The sequence below is a fragment of the Ursus americanus genome, chromosome 2 (genome assembly GCF_024610735.1).
Source record: "Ursus americanus isolate L20-20 chromosome 2, mUrsAme1.1.p, whole genome shotgun sequence".
Lineage (NCBI taxonomy): Eukaryota > Metazoa > Chordata > Mammalia > Carnivora > Ursidae > Ursus > Ursus americanus.
In genome coordinates, this window is record NC_142128.1 from 52,062,198 (window position 1) to 52,083,451 (window position 21,254).

The following is a 21,254-nucleotide window of genomic DNA, read 5'->3' on the forward strand; positions in this document are numbered from 1 at the left end:
CACCTGGGTATCCAAACTTAACATATCAAAAACAGAATTCTTGATTTCCCCCAAACTTGTTCCTTCTTTTTTCTTCTATATCATCTCATTTGTTGCTCACACCAAAAGATTCTGAGTCATCCTTGAACCCTCTTTTTCTCATGTTTTTCATCAAGCCTCCCATTTGTCTCTTCCCGCACAGTAGACCTGTTTGACCACTGCTCATCTCCATCACTGTTAACGCCATGGTCTGAGCCACCATCATGTCTTGACTGAACTGTTGAGGGAAAAAATATTCTAACTGGTCTTTCTGCTTCCTTTCTTCCCTCTCTTAAAATCTGTTCACCGGTTAGTAGCTAATATCCTTTTGAAATGTAAGTCTTGTTTTTGTCACTGTTCTGCACAAAGTGTTATTTATTGTGGCTTCCCATCTTATTTCTGATAAAATCCAAAGGCTTTACAGAGGCGTACCATGCCTGACATTGTCATTTACCATACATTCTTTAGTATCCCCCTCCGTGTGTTCCTCAATGCTCGTCTCCTTGTTCTTGAGACACACCAAGCATCCTCCCACTTGAGATCACTTGTGATTGTTGCTGCCTGGAAAGTTTTACCCACGTAGCCACATGGCTCTCTCTCTCCCTTCATTCAGGTCTCTGCTCAAATATTATTTTGTTAAAATAATTCTTTAGCCACTATAATAGACCTAGAAAATTATCCAGTGAGTTTGATTTTATGGAAATTTGTATTAAGATTTAAATTACTATAAATATTTTAATAGTGCTAATATTCAGTTCTTAATACTCAATAGTTTAATATTTAATAAATTACATTTCAAATTAGTATTCTATTTATATAAATATTATGTTTTAATAGGTATTTTTCTGTAAATTATAATTTATAATATAAATTATGTTAATATTTATACTAAGGTGTGTCAAAGTGTGGAAAGGCCTCAGATGTTCAGGAAATACAAAAAAACTCACATCTAAGGAAATGTAATTACAGTAGGCAGCTTGTCTCAGCAGTGAGTAATATTTACATCATTCTTAATGAAAACAATGAATGTGAATTTAATAAAAAATTGAAATATGTGTGTATTGGAAGGATATGGTGGGAGGAAGAGGGGCTGTCAATAAGCTGTATCTTCATTTACCTTAAGTCAGTGAAAAATAATGCTAAGACACCGGTCCTCTAGATCCCACCACTTGGTGCAGCACAGAGAGCAGGACAGCGTGTTAGCCAACAGCACAGGGGTGTAGTCAGCAAGCTGTAGACTAGGAGAGGAGTGTCATGGAGGCATGGGGGGTGGAGGTCGACGAGGACAGTAGGATTTGGGGCTGGTCTTAGATGGCCATTTGTTTGAGAGCCTTACTCTGAAACCCAGGTGTTTTTTTTTTTTTCCTGGCAATGATCGGCTCTTCTGCTGTAAACATCAGAGAATGCGGCAAGTTTAGGTCATCCAGGTTATGATTTAGCCAGGTGAGTATGTGAGAGAGACACAGGGCAATTGTAGGTGTCTGCAAGAGAATGATTATGATGGAACACAAATCTAAGCCAGATAAGAAGGGAAGTGAATGCAGAAGTTGCTTGATAGTGAATAAATAGTGGGATTAATGAAACTCTTGATGAAATTGTGAAATTATTACGGGGGTTACTACAGTAAGATGGAAAGCTAAGAGGTGATCGTCAAAAGGTGGTATGCTTGAAACAGGGTTTCAAAGGCTATGGAGTTGACAACAGGATCTGAGGTGTGTGTGGCACTGAAAGTGGATGACTGAAATTGTGGGAAAGGGAAGATCACAGTGGTAAGGATGAAAAGAACTGATCAGCCATCTCTTTAGAATAAACCAGCTTAAAATTTTGGGTACATATTGGGAAATTGTCCTCTGGATAGCTTGTAGCAATTTATGCTCTCACCTATAGCATGTGGGAGTATGGAGAGAAGTTATTTTAAAGCTTTAATTTCAATTTATATGCCACACAATTCACCCTCTGATTTCATTCTGGTAGAGTCAGGCTCAAACTTATGCTAATTTTTATCATGTAGTAAAAACATTTTGTATATTGAATCATGAATTCATTCATGAATGTGAGCCAGGCATTCAGATCTTTCATCATAGTCCAACTTCTGCAACAGTTATTGAACATTTTAATCCTAAATCCAGCAAATGGTTTGCTCATGAACTACCTAAAAGTATTTCCTTTCCCAGGAATCTTCTTCAGAACAATGTGTTTTTTGACCATTTGCAGGCAAAGTAGAGGCAACACCTATATATGAAAATTAAGATAACTCATGTTCCATTCTGCAGTGTATTTGGGTTCAGAACTTCGCAACTGGGTGTTTTCATGGAAGACAGGTACCCAGGTACCATACGTGTGCCTGAGTCCACATAGGTTGGAATCTTAGCAGTACATCTTTACTTCCTAGATCTCTAAGCTTGTTCTCCCCTGTCTTTCTCTCCCTGCCACCCAGGTGAATTTACATGACCTTGGTTGTCCTCTGCTACTCCACATAGGCATGTGGGTGCCAGCATTCAGTCTGTCTGCTTTTGCTCTTAGAGCCTTGGGGTAATAAAAAGTTAACTCTTCCTTAGAAAAGGTTGGGGATTTCTGGACTACAAAGTGAAGGTTTGAAAGTGTTTGGTTTTGCTGTGTTGGGAGGGGTATGGGAGCACAGGTGCTCTCTCACCTTTTTGGTGGGAGTGTAAATTAGCACCACCCCTATGGAATGCAATATAACAATTTTTAATAAAATTTGCAAAACATGATCCCCTCTGGGCCCACACTTCTGTCTATAAGAATTTTCCATACAGATAGACTTCTATAGGTGCACAAAGACATATCAGAGAGAGATACTGCGGCATTATTTGTAGTGGCAAAAGATGGGAAACAATCTAAATGTCCATCGGTAGGTCAGATCAGTTACAGTATGGCCATCCAGTGGAATATTCTGAGTGATTGAGAAGAATGAGGCATGTCTATTTGCTCTTTAATTAATTAAAAAAGTAAGGCACACATCCATTTACCTGGTGTGCTGTCATTTACGTATGTACGACATCTCTGAAAAGCAGCATACGCGACTGTTTCCGTTGGGGCCTCTAAGAACTGATTGATACCAGGAGATCTAGGCAGACTATACTTTTTGTACTGTTTGAATTTTGTATCTGTTAAAAAATTAATATTTAAATTTTGTTTTTGTAGTAGTTTATGGCTTAGATGGCACTTTTAATATCTTATGAATATTTTATGACATTGATTTTGTCGGTTTTAAAAATGACTTTTATCTGTTAAATAAAACGAAGCACTTTGTGTCTTCCAGTGGAATTGACATAAAAATTTAAGCATTCCGCTCACGTCTTGTTGCTGTTGTTGTTTTAAAATAGGTATTATGACTCTGTCCCCTTTTGACCAAATGAAGACTGCCTCCAACATAGGTGGATTTAACGCAGCAATTAAAAACAGTCCACCCGCCATGTCACAGTATATCACTGTCGGGTCCAATCCATTTACTGGCTTCTTCTATGCTTTAGAGGTAAGTTTCCTCACTGATCCTGAGTGAGGCCTCTCTTGGTTTTTCAACTTGTCTACAAATTGGGTATTGTGAGTTAGCCTTAGAAAGATTCGGCGATTTGCATTTCTAAGTTTCATTGGAAGCTAAAATTAGTCTCCGCTGACTTTCTTCTAAATTCTTTAGGTGAACTGAGAAGGAACTAAAGTCAGCGTAGAACAGACTTCTCTGTTTCTGATGCCCCAGGTTCTTGGACAGGTGATTTGTCTTTAAATATTGATGTAGTCGTCAGCAGCTCAGGGTTGGGAATGTCGGCCCGCCAGGGATTTGAGTAAATCAGGAGTCGTAAAGCTGCCAAGTATGGTTGATGTAAGTGGTGGAAATTGGTTCCTAGAATAGGGGGCTGTTAGGTGCTGGACTTGGTGTCTCTTATTTCTCGCTTAAAAAAATCAGCCTTTTCAGAATTGTCCAAACTATCTCTTTACTTAAAAAAAATGTGTATATATATATATATTTTATATATAAAAAATATATATTTTTATATAATATATATTTTATATATAAAAATATATAATTTTTATATAATATATATTTTATATATAAAAATATATATTTTTATATAATATATATTTTATATAAATATATATTATTTTATATAATATATATATAAATATATATATATTTAAATTAAAAAAAAAAGAGGGACAGGAGCCAGTTGTGTGTAGATAGGAAATCCATAGCCCTGCTAGAATAATGCCATCTTAATGTCCTAGTTTAAACTTTTTAAACTAATTACAATTTAAGGAGGGAAATCCTGAAGACACAAAATAGACAACTAGCGATTTTACTGTTAAACTGTAGAGTTAAAACTTTTGATTATATTGCTACCTCCTAAAATAAAGCTTTTATTATAGGGTCTGAAAGATGCTGAGTATTTTTGCTAGTCCAGGCTTTACAGCTTTTCAGAACTTTTAAAAGTAAGCCTTGTGTAGAAAGCACGTTTTGTTTCTTTGTCAGCTGTTCAGTGTTCTCCCTCACGAGTCCTATTTTCCAGGGGAGCACACAGCCCTTACTGTCTCATGTGGCGCTGGCGGTCGCGAGTAAACTCACTTCTGCTTTATTTAACGCTGCCAGGTAATTCCATCACAATCCCGTGTACAGTTATCTGTATTATCGGCTTATCTGTACAATTATCTGCTGGGTTTTAACATCTGTTTTGGTCATCTGCTCATTAAAATGCTGGGAGCGCTTGTTTTATTCCCCATTTTCTTTCTGTTCAGCGGCTGGCTTGGTTGGAAGAGCAAGCACGAGGAAGAAGCCGTGCAGAAGCAGAAACCGAAGGTGGAGCCAGCCACCCCGTTAGCTGTCAGGCAAGTCTGTTGCGCTCCTCTCAGATTTTCCTGCTTTAAAAAGCGAATTGTTAAATTCCCGGTCTTCCGATGCGCTTAGCTGGTTTGTGGATCGCGTGAGGTTTTGGCTCTCCTGTCACAGTGTAAACTCCAGGAGGAGAGTGGTTCTTGCCCGTTTTGTTCACGGTTGCCTCCCTGTCCCCTATGGTAGGTGCTCAGTGTGTATTTGCCGAGTGTGCTTTTTTACAAATACCTATAACCTTAGCTTATGTTGCAAGAAAATTTGTTTTGTGAGAGCTGTTGAATTTTTTTAAAGAGCTTAGGTTGTCAGTAAGCTCTATAAACTTAAAAAGTGTTTAGTGATTTCTTAAAAAAACGTAAAAACAAGGAGTCCCACGCATTCAAGCACTCTTCAGATTGCAGTGTTGTGCTTTTTTGTTTACTTTAGTTGTGCTGTAGGATAGCGTAATTGTTAGGTTTTGGGGAGAGAGAGTGATTTGTGTTTGATTTTGTTTTTAAATCATTTTTATTACCTAATATAGAACACTACCGTGAAGGGAAACAGAGCCCTCCCCGCCTTGTAGATGTTCTTCAGCAAGAGATATAACTAATCGTGTTATTAACATTTATCGAAGATGATCCTCTGAGGTTTTTTTTCATTTTTAAAAAAATATGATAGCAGCTCATATTTTCTAAATTCACTGAAGAATCAAGAAGTAAGCCAGATGGCTCTGTGCTTCCAAATAGATTAACAACATTGGGGCACCTTGTCTCAGGGACTTTCCTCCCAGCAAGTGCACCTGCTCCTTTCTTAGGACCTCTTTCCTTTCGTCTTACAGTTCCGTAAGATTGGTTCTAGACCAAGAACATATGAGAAATAATTGTTTAGAAGAGGGGAAGTTCTTCAGGCAGATACAGTGATGTCAGCAGGATATGATATCTAGCAGAAAGAAGAGATTAGAAATATGAACTTAGACAAAAGATGCCTGTGTAGGAGCCATGTATTCCAAAATTAAATTGGTTGTGAGGGTACTGTTTCCTATGATATAAGAGTTAATCAAGAAAAGATAGTTATATTTGATATTCTCAAAATATAAGATTGGATATCTATATAGAAAATCTATGAAATAAAACTTAGGTGTTTTTATTTTATAATGGAAGAAACTTCTTAATGCATTTTGTGTTGCAAAATGTCTGGTGTGATTAGGTAATAAATTAACTATTAATCCGTGCAGGGTTTGTATTTCTTTATATAAAAACAAATTTGGCCTACTTTGTTTATGCATTTCATGGTTCTGTCATCTTTTTCTAGACTGGATTTTGATTTGAGCTTTTTATTTTCTTTTAAAATCAGATTTGGACTTCCAGATTCTAGACGCCACGGTGAAAGTATATGTCTGTCTCCCTGTAACACACTGGCAGCAGTAACAGATGATTTTGGCAGAGTAATTTTATTGGATGTAGCTAGAGGAATTGCAATACGCATGTGGAAAGGTACTTCCTTATAAAAATCCAGAAAAAAATGTTAATTTGCTTTTTACCCCAATAGTTGAGCAGTATTATCATCCTTTAGCTTCTGGTGGACGACATTGCTTAGTTTGTTATGTTTGTGCTGTCTTTTTTTTTTTTTTTTTAACATGAACTCATGTCAGTAATGCTTGATCTAGTAGTCAATTATCCTTTAAGTTTGATCAATTTATACGCCCTTTTAATCTCTTCCTTGTGTACTTTTCAGTTCTCACTGTCATTGTCAAATTCCTGAAGTCAGTTTCTTGCCCGTTACATTCATTCCACTTCCTAAGGTCACATTTAAGTCAGATGTTCTCTTCAAATCTAGAATGCTAAGTCTTTCAAACTAAAGATGGCAAAACCCATCTTTGCTGACTTGACTTCCACATTTGTATGCTTTTATCAATTTACTTAAGTTTCTTGGTACTGAATCAGTTAGGAGCTGTAGTTAGCTGCTAATAAAAGACCCAAGTTCAGGACATCCTCAGGAACCCAGTTTCACTTCTCGAACTTCCCCACTCAAGGTTATTTCATGGTTCAGATGGCTGCTGGACCTCCAGCCTTCTTGTCTGCATTCCAGGAAGGAAGAAAGGAAGAAGAAGAACTACCAACTGATCCAGTCCACTTTGAAGATTATTTCCTGCCAAGCTCTTTCTACAGTGCATTAACTAGGACTTAGTCACATAGTCATATCTAACTATAAGGAAGACTTGAAAATATGTAGGTAGGCGCACTGAAAAAGATAAAATCTCTTTGGCCAAGGAAGAAGGGAGAGTGCATATTTTGGAATCATCAGGAATAGTAACATGTCAGCACAGACTACTGTTAGAAACCACAGTTATGATGCAATCTGGTCTGTACTGAGCAATGTGAGGAATAATGGTTTTGAGGACATTGAGTTACTCTGGACAGATTGAGATCACTGTCACATTCTTGCCAGAGAATTCCTGCAGTGTTTACCTGTTACATGTTTAAGTGTCTGTAGAACTGGTTTTAGTGCTGCAGATACATCATTTCTCCTTCTGAAATAACATGAAGGGTGGTTCTCAGCAAGACTTTTCCAGAATATAGAAGACATAGGTATATCAGCTGGTCCAGATCCACTGTAGTGATCTTGCTGCTGGCATCGTTGCTTTTCCTTCTGCAGCTGGTGCAGTTTTCCCCCATATTTGGAAAAGAGGGGTCAGTTGCATGTGGAAAGGGCCCCGCTGAGATGGAGAACTGTGTCAGCCACATCTCTCTCTCATAGGCTGGGGCTCGCTGCCACCACCTTGCACCATATTCTCCCTGTCTGCATAGCACCAAGGGACTTGACAAGCAGGAAATCAAGTTCATCTTTCTCTTACATTTTAATTGGACTTTTATTTAAAATCCAAACCTGGTAACCTTCCCCAAATTTTTTAAAGGACGAGAATTTTTTTAAAGAGAGGAGGGGAGAGAGTGGGATTGGGGAAGGGTACTCATGAAGCCGTAACAATATCTGTTTTTTTTTTTTTTAAAGAAACTGATCAGAAGCAAATGTAACAAAATACTAAGATTTAATAATGCTTGGTAATGGATTCAGTATTGATTATAATTACTATCTTTTCTGTTTAAGATATTTCATACTAAAAAGATAATGTACTTTTATAACTTAAACCCCTCGCTAAAATATCCCAGAGTGCTTCAGAAGGCTACAACCGACCCTAGATTAACGAATGACCTTCCCTTTTCCTCGGTCTCCAAGGGTATCGAGATGCACAGATCGGTTGGATCCAAATTGTGGAGGACCTCCACGAAAGAGTACCAGAAAAGGCGGATTTTTCCCCCTTTGGAAATACTCAGGGTCCAAGCCGAGTAGCTCAGTTCCTTGTGATCTATGCACCAAGAAGGGGAATCTTAGAAGTGTGGAGCACACAGCAGGGACCTAGAGTGGGAGCTTTCAACGTGGGAAAGCACTGCAGGTAAGCTGCAAACCCTGGCATTTCCTGGTTACAAAAAGGAATGCTTTTATTCAAGTCTTTATTAAAGCTACTTATTAGATTGCAAGTTGTTTGAGAATTGCAGTGTTCTTTGTTATGGTTTTCCCTGCGAGTGCCCGCTATATAATTAAGGATTAAGTATTTAATAACAAAAAATCTTACTGAAAAGGCCATGATACGCTACGGAATTTAATAAAGTTACCTGTGGTGCTGCCATTTGTCCCTGTCCCTTACTTATGCTGTGGCGGCTCAGGAGGGGAGAGTCCAGATTCCTGTGGTGGTGATGTTAAGTGAGGGAAGGCTTTGATTGCCTTTGCTACATAGGCCTGACTGTCCTTTCATTTTCTAGCACATTTTAACAAGGCAGAACTCAGTCAGGGTCTGTTTTACTTATGCTTTTGGTATCAGTTAGTGTTTAAATGAAGCCTTATTAGTGCTCCTGAATTGATAATAACATAGCAGTCCCTAGTATAATAAAAGCATTTTTGGCATTTCTCCTTTTCTCTAATATTCTTACCGTATTGGTTTGCGATTTCCTCCAGGCTTCTGTATCCTGGCTATAAAATAATGGGCTTAAATAATGTTACCAGTCAGAGTTGGCAGCCGCAGACTTATCAGATCTGTCTTGTTGATCCAGTGTCTGGAAGTGTGAAAACAGTAAATGTTCCTTTCCATTTAGCACTGAGGTAAGATTCATCCAGTGTCCCTCTCCTAACTTTTCCATCCCTTATTTTGCTCTTTGTTCTGTAGTTACCATTTTGTTGTTGTTTTTCTCCTTAGACAGGTATCTTTAAAGTTAAATAGGATGAATATGAAGGAGAAGAGAGTTGGAGTGTGTCAGACTTAGAAGGAAAGTGATTTCACATTCTGTAAGAATTTGTTGTATTTATTGTTTTAGCGACAAGAAGTGCGAACGAGCCAAGGACATGCACCTCGTGAAGAAGCTGGCCGCCCTGCTGAAAACAAGACCTCCCAACCTCGGTGCGTCCTTTAGCAAAAACAATAATGCGTCCTCTTATGTCATTTTCTAAACTAATAACATATTCTAAATGCAGCAACCAAAATATTTCAGTTCCTTTGTGAGCTGTTGTAACTCCTGGAAATAAGATGAGGTGCAATAATCATGTATATTTTTTACTGGAATTGCTCTGTAAATATGAGGCATGCCCTTTGGGAGATGTTAAAATTTGTAACCATAAAACAATAATGTGAGAGAAACCAGAAGTCCTTTAGATTGACTGATAGTTACAAATATGCATTCAGCTTTTAGAATAAAGCTTATCTTGTAATAGAAAAGTTTACCTTGGTTTATTTTCTCTTTGTAGATTCGGTTGAAACACAAATAAAGGAATTAATTCTTGATATTAAGTATCCTGCAACCAAGAAACAAGTAAGTATGTATAATAATGTGAACTTCCCTGCTGAGTAGCTAGGACATATTTCTCTTAAGAAAGTGCTTATTTCCCTTTTTCCCTCCAAACATGACAGGCTAACCTCTTCTTTTCCTGTTTTTACTCATGCATCCTTTTTACATTCACATATGGAAGTTCCCGTTTCTCTTTCTCCTTTCCTCCTTTTTTAAAGAAATTAAGTAACATTACCATAGCCGTGTATGCATGTTTGAAACACACACATCTATGCATAACATATATTCAGACTACAGAATAATAATGGACACCTGTGTGTGACCACCCACCTTAGGAAATAGAATGTTACCAGGAACTCTGAAGAGCCCTGTGTATCCCTCCTCAAGCCCCTTCTCCTAGTCCTAAGGTAACCAGTGTTCAGAATTTTTTGTTTCTCTCTCTTTTGCTTTTAATAGTTGTGTTATTTCTGTATGGCTCCTTTAAAACATTGATGGTGTTTTCTGCCTTTTAAAACTTTATATAAGCGGAGTCATGCTCCATGACTCCTTCCTGTGACTTCATTCCTTCAACATTATGTTTCTTTGAGACGTCCCTGTTGATGCCCGAAGCTACAGTGAATGTATACTGTGTCTGCCATTGTACTTGATTCACGCTGCTCCTGTCAGTGGGCATTTAGGCTGTTTCCAGGTTTTTCTATTACGGTGATACTGTGAATTATCCTTGTACATAGGATACTACGTATCTTTATGTTCCTAGTGCACATATGTGAGAGCTTCTCTTGAGTTTGTAGCCAAGAGGGGAATTGTAGGGTCCTGAGCTTCTCTAGCTGTACTCGTTGATGAAAGATCGCTTCTCAAAATGCTGGCACCAAGTATGTTATTCCCCACTTGTTCCCACTCGGACTGGGTAAGAGGGCCTGTTCGCCACAGCCTCAGCATCCCATGGAATGGTCAGACTTGTTGCCCTTTGCCAGGTTTGTGGTTCTAATATGACAACTCACTGTGATTTCTTTTACATGCACCCTCTTCTCCAAACCCCTCATAATGCTGCTCAGGTTCTCACTACAAATTCTTACACAACACTTCAGTCCCCATGGATACCTCTGAACTCCTACTCTGCGTTTAGTCAGAACTGGATAGCTAATGGCTACTTGTTCTCTAATTATTTCATGTGCATGAATCATAGCTCACCAGTTTTTTCTTTTTACCTCTTTTAAGTTCCTTCAAGTAGGGACTTCACCAAATACATCAATTTCATAATCCACAACAACTAAAATAATGCTAGATATGTGGGAGAATTTAGTGAATATTGATTTCTTTTTATCCCCTTTTATTTTACTGTGGCAGTCATTTTTTTTTTTTTAAAGATTTTATTTATTTATTTGACAGAGAGAGACAGCCAGCGAGAGAGGGAACACGAGCAGGGGGAGTGGGGGAGGAAGAAAGCTCCCAGCGGAGGAGGGAGCCTAATGCGGGGCTCGATCCCAGAATGCTGGGATCATGCCCTGAGCCAAAGGCAGACGCTTAACGACTGAGCCACCCAGGCGCCCCTGTTGCAGTCATTTTTAAAAAATATTTTCTTATTTTGTAGAACAGGCAAGTCCCTGTGACTTTTTTTTTTTTTTTTTAAGAGAAGGAGGGTAGCAAGGAGCAGAGGGAGAGGGAGAGAGACTCTTAAGCAGGCTCCACACCCAGTGCATAGCCTGATGTGGGGCTCGATCTCACAACCTTGAGATCATGATCTGAGCCAAAATCAAGAGTCAGACACTTAACTGATTGAGCCACCTAGGCGCCCAAGTCCTGTAACTTTTTTTTTTTTAAGATTTTATTTATTTATTTGACAGAGAGACAGCCAGCGAGAGAGGGAACACAAGCAGGGGGAGTGGGAGAGGAAGAAGCAGGCTTCCAGCAGAGCAGGAAGCCCAATGTGGGGCTCGTTCCCAGAACCCTGGGATCATGTCCTGAGCCGAAGGCAGACGTTTAACGACTGAGCCACCCAGGCACCCCCCAAGTCCTGTAACTTTTAATCAAGTTCTCCATTCCACTGACAGGGCTAATTGGTTCTCATTTTCCTCAGGGCGAAGTCTCAGTTATGAAAGATGACATTCCTTTAACAAGGTGGGCATTGAAGAGAGGTAGTTTAGAGAACCGTGGTAGAAAGGGAGGGCTATAACCCAAACAAGCCTTCTCATTTTGATGCCATCTTCTTTCTTCTCTTACATCTTGGAACAACAAAATCGGGAAAGTTCAGTGTACTACAAACTGTCTTCTTGACCTTTTTAAAAATTATTATACTACTGAATTGTGTGTGAAACTATGAATTTTATAAAAATTGCTAGAGAAGCTAATGCTGAAAGTTGTGTAGGTGTTTTCAACACTAAAGGAAAAAAACAGTTTAGGCTTTGGAAGAGTGAATGAATAGGTAAGCCAGCTGCTAGCTTGTGTAATGGTAGACAGAAGAGAGACAGTTACATTTTCCTGGGTGTATTCCTTTTTTCAGTCACTTTCTTTATATCCACCATGCAGTGGCCTCATCAGGGGCTTGACCACCCTCTTGCGGCACCCTCGGAACCCATTTCTTACAAACACACACACACAGACACACACAGGTGGTTGTGTTACAGTCTTTGTCTCATGCTACATTCTCAGCCTACTCTTGAAATTATTTATTCTCATCAATAAAAAGCCAGCTTAATGGGCTAATAATATGAAAAGGTAAGTATGAACTTTAACTTATGTGTCTACCCATTGGTGATTTCGATGGTTGGTTGCTTTAGGCATAAAGAGAGATTTTGGAACTGGTGGTGAAGGCTCTTAAGTATCTCCTGGGGAAGGGGCAGAAAGAGGAAGATGGGGTGAGGTAGGGAGCATATATATACCTTGCATGGCCCATATATTCACCTGGCCATGCTCAAATTCAGTCATTAAACTGTAATTAAGTTGTTGTCAGATTTTATTACTGACACAACAGTAACAGCCTCTGCTTTTCATTTATGGCTGTGAGTATAGACTTACACTCTTCTTATTGGTGAATAGCTTTATCGTGGTCCTTGTTTCATCTTGGCCATTCTATTAAATACCAGTTGCTTTCTAGTTGTTTCATTCTGAGTCTGGACTTTTTGCCATGAGATGAAATCGATTACATAATACATATGATGCCACTCTCCTTCTTAGGTATGTGCTCTAAAACATCTTAACTATGGAGCTTCCCTTGGAAATTTGGGAAAGTGAAGGTGTCTGCATAAATATAAAATTTAAAAAACAAAATCGTTGCCTTCTAATTGTTAGAATTGCTGAATATCTTTCTTCTAGGCTTTGGAAAGCATTTTGGCAAGTGAACGATTACCATTTTCCTGCCTTAGAAACATCACTCAGACTTTAATGGACACTTTAAAAAATCAAGGTAATAGGGTTTGTACTGATTGGAGGTTCTGGTCTTCAATTTTTATAATTCTGATTATAAAAAGCTGTGCCTGTTTATGATATCATCATGTTACTTCAATGTGGAAATACTATAAGAAATAAGGTAACTTATTTCATACCTTTAGTATTTGGAGACTTTTTTTATTCCCTATTTGGTATATGCAGCTGGTGTTCATCTGAGCTTTCTCTGAATATATTATCTCTTTCTGTAAATATTTTTCTTTAAAATCTTTCTACTGTGAGGAAAGACACCAGTATAGGATGGTGAGAAGTGGTTATTCTGATACAGTCGTACACGTGTGAAAGACAGCAGCATGAGGAGAGAAAGTTAGCTGGTGGTCTGCAAAAAAACAGCTGGGCTTTCTTGCTTTCACTGTCTTTTATTTAACTATGGTAGGAGAGCGATTTCTGTAGATGCAGCATTCTTTAAATAATTTTGTTTTGACTGAGATAATGATTTTAAAAAAGTACACTTTGAATTAACATTCCGTTAGTGTATGGAATCCACCTTTCCCCTTCCATTCCCTCATGAACAGTAGGGACTTCCAAAATTGGACTATGAATGAATTATTAGTTCTGAGTTTGCTGGTTGTTTTTTACTGTTCAAAATTTGTCTGAAAAGAACTACCTATGGGATTTTAACTCTATCCAGCTGAGTCAGCAAAATTCAATTTATTCTGAATACCTAACATCAGTTAAATTGAAGTGTGTGATGTGCGGACTTCATCTAGCTGTGACTTTTTGCTTGTCATGTTAATTATATAAAGCCAGCTTTATATTTATATTTAAGCCAACTTAAAGTGGTTTAATGAACAGATCATTTCAAGACTTCAGGCATCCTAATGTTGAGATTTTTTTTCAACACATATCTAGAGCTGACTTTTGGAAAATAGTGAATTTCTTTAGTATCTACAACTTGTTAGAAATACCTCTTTCAAAAAGCATAGTATGCTTATAAATCGCCCCCATCCCTCAAGGCTTTACCAAAATCTCAAAATTTTTTGAATCAGAATTTATCTTGCACTGGGCTGAGAGTGAACCAAATACCACTGTTGGAATTCTATAAAATCATCACCAGTTTCAAGTTCTACCCATAATTGAGACTCCTAAAAATTTCACCTGTTTAATATGCTAAGTTTTATTGTAGCTATACCAGCTCTTGGAGATAAAGTTCCTGCCTTTTAAAAGAATAGTTGTTTTATATTAGATGATAAATATTTAAATAATTATGATAGTGGGAGTGTATTATATAGAGAGTATTTCTCTAGCATTAATCTTAAAAAAATCCCTGATTGATGGAGAATGTTAAGTAGAATTGTACTTTGGTCTCTTTGCCAGCCTTCCTTGAGGATAGATCTGTTACAGTCTAGAGTTTGTGCTTGAATTCTGGTATCTTTAACCACCATGATAACAAGAGCCAGGCAGCTTTCTATTCGTCTGTCCTCTGTCTGTGAGCAGAATAGGCAGCATATGTATTATGGGGTAAGGGAGAATATCTTCAAAGCCGTTTTCAGATCATGTTTTAAAAAATTTGAGTATTAGGCTAAGATAGCTCTGTCTTTTTTCTTCTTTTTCTCTCCCTACCCCGGCCCCCACCCCCCCACTAGTAGTGTGCCTTATTTCATTTAAAAATTTGGACATTTTTCCATGATGGAAAAATTATCTTAGTAATCTCTTACAGCTTAAGTATCTCAGTATTTAATAGACTAGAACATCAGAGAAGTATATAATACTATGAATGTTATTGAAAGACCTTTTTACGAGTTTGTGAAATATATCTCTTCAACGTATTTTTTTCTTCCACCTTTCAGAGCTTGAGTCTATTGACGAAGGATTGCTACAGTTTTGTGCCAATAAACTGAAATTACTCCATCTTTATGAGTCCGTCAGTCAGTTAAATTCCCTTGATTTTCATTCAGACACACCATTCTCGGATAACGTAAGTAATTCTGTATAATCTCTTTGGTTATTTTTAATTTTTTAATTAATAGTAAAGAAGTAGAAAATTGAGAATTTTTATGAAGTGTAAAGGTGTATTTTCTTTATAAGACCTCCTGCTGGCTCTCTGTGCCTTAGTGCTTAATTTATATTATTTGTGCTAAGGTATTACAGTTTATTGTTAATCCATTTTCACTGTCCTAGAAGCATTTGGTTTCTGTCAACTCATTTTTTAAGGTTGCTTCTGACAGCGTAACTGGACAAGAATTGCCAATTAAAGTATATTCAGTTTGCTGAAGTAGCAAAACTTTAATTTCTTAAAAAAAAAAAAAAAAAAAAAAAAGGTTTTGCCAAACAGAAGAGACTGGTTTTTCTGTGGTGCTATTGTGAACAAACTCATACAGCTTGTTCTGTTGTCTACTACATAATGAAATACTAAAAAAGAAAAATTCTGTCTTACATTGAAGTGTTTAATTATAGTAAATTTCTATGTTTTCATTCTGTAAAACATTTAGAAAATGGCAGTACCTTGTAATCTTCATTCCAATGCAGTATTGCTCATTTCTGGGGCATGTATGCAAAATTATTTTCAGACAGAGAAATAGTTTCCTTAATAGAGAATAGAGATAAAGGTTGTTCTCTCTTTCTGTCAGATAACCGTCTGGACAGGTTGCTTGCCTCTAGGGTCCATGCCTTCCGCTCATCTAAAGGAAAATTATTATTTAAGTGATTTTAGTGATTTGTCAAGTCACTGATGTTACTTAAAAAAAAAATTATCTGGTGTATCTGAAACTTAATTGAAGTTTGAAGTGGAAACCTTTTATTTTAAATATACATATGTGAATAAAAATTTTTAAACAGAAAGATGAAAGACTTTCTGTACTGGAAACCACTTACACATTCTAACATCTTTTTTATGTATTGTCTCTATAAATTTCTGGTCTAAATTATTCTTGGGGTTTACTTTTATAGAATCCTCCTTAATATTTCTTGCAGGGCTGGTTTGGTGGTCACATATTCGTTCAGTTCCTGCTGGTCCTGGAAGCTCTTTATCTCTCCATCCATTCTGAATGACAGCCTTGCTGGATAAAGTATTCTTGGCTGCATGTTCTTCTCATTTAGTACCTGAATATGTCTTGCCAGCCCTTTCTGGCTTGCCATGTCTTTGTGGGCAGGTCTGACATTATTCCGATATTCTTCCCTCCTTACCTAAGAAGTCTCTTCCCCCCAGCTGTTCTCAGGATATCTTCCTTGGCTCTTAGATTATTGAGTTTTACTATTATATGCCTGGGTGATGGTCTGTTCTTATTGATTTTGGGAGGGGTCCTCTCTGCCTCTGGGACACAAATGCTTGTTTCCTTCCCCAGATTAGGGAAGTTCTCAGCTACAGTTTGTTCAAATATACCTTCTAGTCGTCTCTCTCTACCCCCTCTGAGATCCCAATAATTCTGACATTGGAACATTTCATGGTGTCATTGATCTCTCTAAATCTGTTCTCATGGGCTTTTAGCAGTTTATCCCAGGCCTCCTTGGCTTCTTCCTTTCTATCACCTTATCTTCTAGATCACTAATTCGTTCTTCTGCCTCATTTACTCTAGCTGTTAGAGTGAAAGAACTAAAAGGCATCCAAATTGGGGGCGCCTGGGTGGCACAGCGGTTAAGCTTCTGCCTTCGGCTCAGGGCGTGATCCCGGCGTTATGGGATCGAGTCCCACATCAGGCTCCTCCGCTATGAGCCTGCTTCTTCCTCTCCCACTCCCCCTGCTTGTGTTCCCTCTCTCGCTGGCTGTCTCTATCCTGTCAAATAAATAAATAAAATCTTAAAAAAAAAAAAAAAAAAGGCATCCAAATTGGCAGAGAAGTCAAACTCTCTCTCTTCGCAGATGACGTGATACTTTATGTCGAAAACCCAAAAGACTCCACCCCTAAATTACTAGAACTCATACAGCAGTTTAGCAATATGGCAGGATACAAAATCAATGCACAGAAACCAGTTGCTTTTCTATACCCTAACAATGTAACTGTAGAAAGAGAAATTAAGGAATCGATTCCATTTACAATAGCAACGAAAACCATAAGATACCTCGGAATAAATCTAACCAAAGAGGTAAAGATCTATACTCTAGAAACTACAGATCACTTAAGAAAGAAATTGAGGAAGACACAAAAAGATAAAAAAACATTCCATGCTCATGGAGTGGAAGAACAAACATTGTTAAAGTGTCTGTCCTGCCCAGAGCAATCTACACTTTCAGTGCCATCCCTATTAAAATACCATTGGCACTTTTCAGGGAGCTGGAACAAACAATCCTAGAATTTGTATGGAACCAGAAAAGACCCCGAATCACCAAGGGAATGTTGAAAAAGAAAAAGCTGGGGGCATGATGTTGCCTGACTTCAAGCTGTATTACGAAGCTGTGATCACTAAGACAGCATGGTATTGGCACAAAAACAGACACATAGATCAATGGAACAGAATAGAGACTCCAGAAATGGACCCTCAACTCTATGGTCAACTAATCTTTGACAAATCAGGAAAAAATATCCAGTGGAAAAAAGACAATCTTTTTAAAAATGGTGCTGGGAAAATTGGACAGCTACATGCAGAAGAATGAAGCTGGACCATTCTCTTACACCATGCACAAAGATAAACTCAAAATGGATGAAAGAGCTCAATGTGAGACATGACTCCATCAAAATCCTAGAGGAGAACATAGGCAGTAACCTCTTCATCGGCCACACCAACTTCTTTCAAGACATGTCTCCAAAGGCAAGGGAAACAAAAGCAAAAATGAACTTTTGGGACTTCCTGAAGATAAAAAGCTCCTTTCTGCACAGCAAAGGAAACGGTCAACAAAACTAAGAGGCAACCCATGGGATGGGAGAAGATCGTTGCAAATGACATTACAGATAAAGGGCTGATATCCAAGATCTATAAAGAATTTCTCAGACCCAACACTCAAAAAACAAATGACCCGTCAAAAAATGGTCTAAAATCTTTTTAACCTCGGGATTGTAGATAGATTTCATAAAGCATTTTAACAGTCCTTATAATATTCTGCAATTGCCATTATAAACAACAAAGCCACTTCTCAGGATCTTTTTGTTTTCCTTTCTACTTCAGCAGCAGTGTAAATCATTTCAAACAGCGATAAGGTTCAAGCTGACTAAATGATGTCTGCAGGATTGCCTAGATAGTTCATCGATTCTTCGATGCCTAATTTTTTTCAAAAGATCCAAACTTTCCTACCTCACCAAAGAAAGTTAAGTATATGTCATTAGTAATCCTCTGCAGAATTCATTTTCACTTGATAGCCCAATAACAGTATGCAAAGAGAAGAGAAAAATTACAAAATTTAAAATATCAGTTGGCTGATTGTTCTTTTTTATTATTTTTGATTTTTAAAGCACTTTTTAAGAATTAAAATTATATTTTGCTATGAACTTGTTTAGATCCTTCAAAAAAAGTACAGTCTGCTTCTAGGCTGAATGGCTAATCTTGTGCATATAAAACTAAAATTCAAGTCTGGAGACCTTTTTGTTGCTGTGGGACGCAGTTCATATAAGCCTCATATAATTCAGTATAGCATTGAACGACTGGTGTGTGTTCGTAGCACTCTGCAGTTTACTACTATTTTTAAAAACAACAGTATGTTGGGGGGGATGTTTTGCTTGCTATGGTGAATTTATGGTCTTTTAAGCGTATGTCTGTGTGTGTATGTTTATCCCTACTTTAGAAAAATAATAGTAATATCAGGAGATGTTTTTGCACGTATGGTCTATAAAGATAGCTTGAAAGGCTGGCAGGATATATCTGGAACTTTTCAACCTCTGTATCCCCGAGAGCCACATAGAGGACATATGTGTAGATACAGTGAGGCTTGGTTTCCAGTATTTTTTATTTTATTGTGTTTATGTTGCTTAATAAATATTCAATTTCAAATAGGCCTTTAGTTTACTTAGAATCACAAGAGTTGCAGTTGATACACTTGGAATTTTTTTCTGATTCTAAATTAATACAATTTTAGTAAAATTCAAACATTTTAGAAGATTATGGAGTATTCTCAAGAAATTTTATAAAAATGGTACTTTTAGTAATATATAGTATTTCAAGATTAGTTCAGGTTATTTAATATCCAGCTCATGAATTGGTGAGTAAAATTTTAAGCCGAGTGAGTTAATTGACAAGTCATCATTTGCTTTTGGTCTTGGATTTCACTTCAGAGAATGGGGCTGAGTCCTGTGGCAGAGTCATAGGAAGAGACACGGTGTATTCAAAACTTTTTTTTTCCCCCTATTTTTTAAGGACTTGGCTGTGTTACTGAGGCTTGATGAAAAAGAACTGCTTAAACTCCAGGCATTACTAGAGAAGTACAAAGAGGAAAAAACCAGGACTGCTACAGTCCGATTTTCTGATGATAAGGATGGTGTGTTGCCTGTAAAAACATTCCTGGAATATTTAGAATATGAGAAAGATGTGATCAACATAAAGAAGATAAGTGAAGAGGAGTATGTGGCTTTAGGTGGGTGGAATGATAAACTGCTCTTTGAATCCCGCCTCTTCTGGAGGAAAGCCTGGGAGGAGTTTATAGCACCTCAAAGATTCAGTTTGTTTTTAAAATTAAGCTAAGAATTTAATATATATTTTTCAGCGAACAAAATATACTCTGGATATGTAGGCACTATGTCATAAAAGTTTTATTGGCTAATACATATACTGAAAAGACAGTGTTAGACATGTAATGATTTGCCTTCTGCTTTAAAATCAAGCAAATGGAGACATTAATTTCTTTTGTTTATGCTGGTTTGCTTCTCTGGGGATCTAGATTGCAATTCAGGAAGAGTGTTACTCCAAACGGTAAGTAGCCATTGGTTAATGCATTTTGCTTTTATTTTACTAGGCAGTTTCTTTTTTTGGAAGTGTTTGCATGGAGAAAGCTCTACCGAGGATATGTGTCACACTCTGGAGTCAGCTGGCCTTAGTCCTCAGCTGTTGTTGGTAAGCTTTCTTGTTGCACGCTTTTCTTCCCCGCTCATGTTATCCAGAAGTGTTAGTCCTTTTTTTTTTTTAAACCATTGTCCAAAGCATATCATAGACCATACATGAAAACCTTCCAAAAGTGGTCAAAGAAATTTATAATCACCATATTTAATTGAGTAATACTGTTTTATTTTTGTAATTCCCTATAAATTCTAGCGGGCATATTCCATGGTTGGCCTAAAATAAATTTAGAATCTGACACGTATGCATGCATTTGTAGGGGATTGTGATCATCAGTGAAATTGATCATATTAGAAGTAAAAACGATCTTATTTAGAGAACAAAATCACCTTCCCTTAGAGCAATACAAAACTGTTATCAAACATTCACAAACTTTGAATATAAGTTAGGGTTTAGTCTCTGTACTATAACAAATGTAAAACAAAAGAATCATTCAGTAGAAAACAACAACACTAAACGTTGGCCCTTCTGCACAGGATTGGGGGGTGGAGGGTTGACCCTGCTGTCCTCCCTTCTCTTTACCCTAACCCCCTCACGTGCACACATAACATGCTCTTTCACATCCCCACTAACACCTTACATTTTGGCCAGGATCTGGGCAATCTCCTCTCTGAGACTGTTGACTGTGTTCATGTATTGTTTTAATCGAACATTTACATCCTTTAAAAACAGATTCCATTCTTTGTTACTTTGCAGTAAGGCAGTTAAATGCATAGGTTGTCATGGATGTTCATAAGCGGCTTTATTCATAATAGCCCCAAACTGCAAACTACACAAATGTCCTTCGGTGGGTGAATGGTTAAACAAACTGTGGTACATCTTTACTGTGGACTACGCTTCAACAATAAAGACTCAACTATTGATTCACACAATAACTTGAATGAGCTGCGAGAAAAATATCCTGGGTGGAAAAATATCCATCTTGGAAAGACATGTATTTGCATGATTCCATTTTTGTAGCAGTCATGAAATAGCACTGTTACAGAGATAGGAAGAGGTTAGTGGTGGCCAAGGGTGAGGGATGAGTGATGGGAGGGATGGGCGTGGCTACAAAGGGTTGACTCAGGGGAGTCTTGGTGTATAGTTGAGTGCTTAATCATGGTGATGTTTTTGAAAAGCTACACATTTGATAGAATTGCATGCACACACATGAGTGTGCGTGCAGTACTGGTGAAATTTGAATAAGCTCTATGGGTTTTACCAACGTTAACTTCTTG

At 37.7% G+C, this 21,254-nt stretch overlaps 1 protein-coding gene across 1 annotated transcript in view; it reads left to right on the forward strand.

Annotated features, from left to right (window-relative positions):
• Positions 1-21,254, forward strand: part of RAB3GAP2 (RAB3 GTPase activating non-catalytic protein subunit 2) — a 97,236-nt gene that overhangs the window by 47,564 nt on the left and 28,418 nt on the right. The window contains exons 10-21 of the mRNA XM_045809635.2: positions 3,366-3,514; positions 4,545-4,624; positions 4,771-4,860; positions 6,194-6,333; positions 8,075-8,291; positions 8,852-8,995; positions 9,208-9,290; positions 9,635-9,699; positions 12,988-13,078; positions 14,910-15,037; positions 19,342-19,558; positions 19,937-20,034. Coding sequence (XP_045665591.2) covers positions 3,366-3,514; positions 4,545-4,624; positions 4,771-4,860; positions 6,194-6,333; positions 8,075-8,291; positions 8,852-8,995; positions 9,208-9,290; positions 9,635-9,699; positions 12,988-13,078; positions 14,910-15,037; positions 19,342-19,558; positions 19,937-20,034 — 1,502 coding nt within the window. The remainder of the gene's footprint in view (positions 1-3,365; positions 3,515-4,544; positions 4,625-4,770; positions 4,861-6,193; positions 6,334-8,074; positions 8,292-8,851; positions 8,996-9,207; positions 9,291-9,634; positions 9,700-12,987; positions 13,079-14,909; positions 15,038-19,341; positions 19,559-19,936; positions 20,035-21,254) is intronic.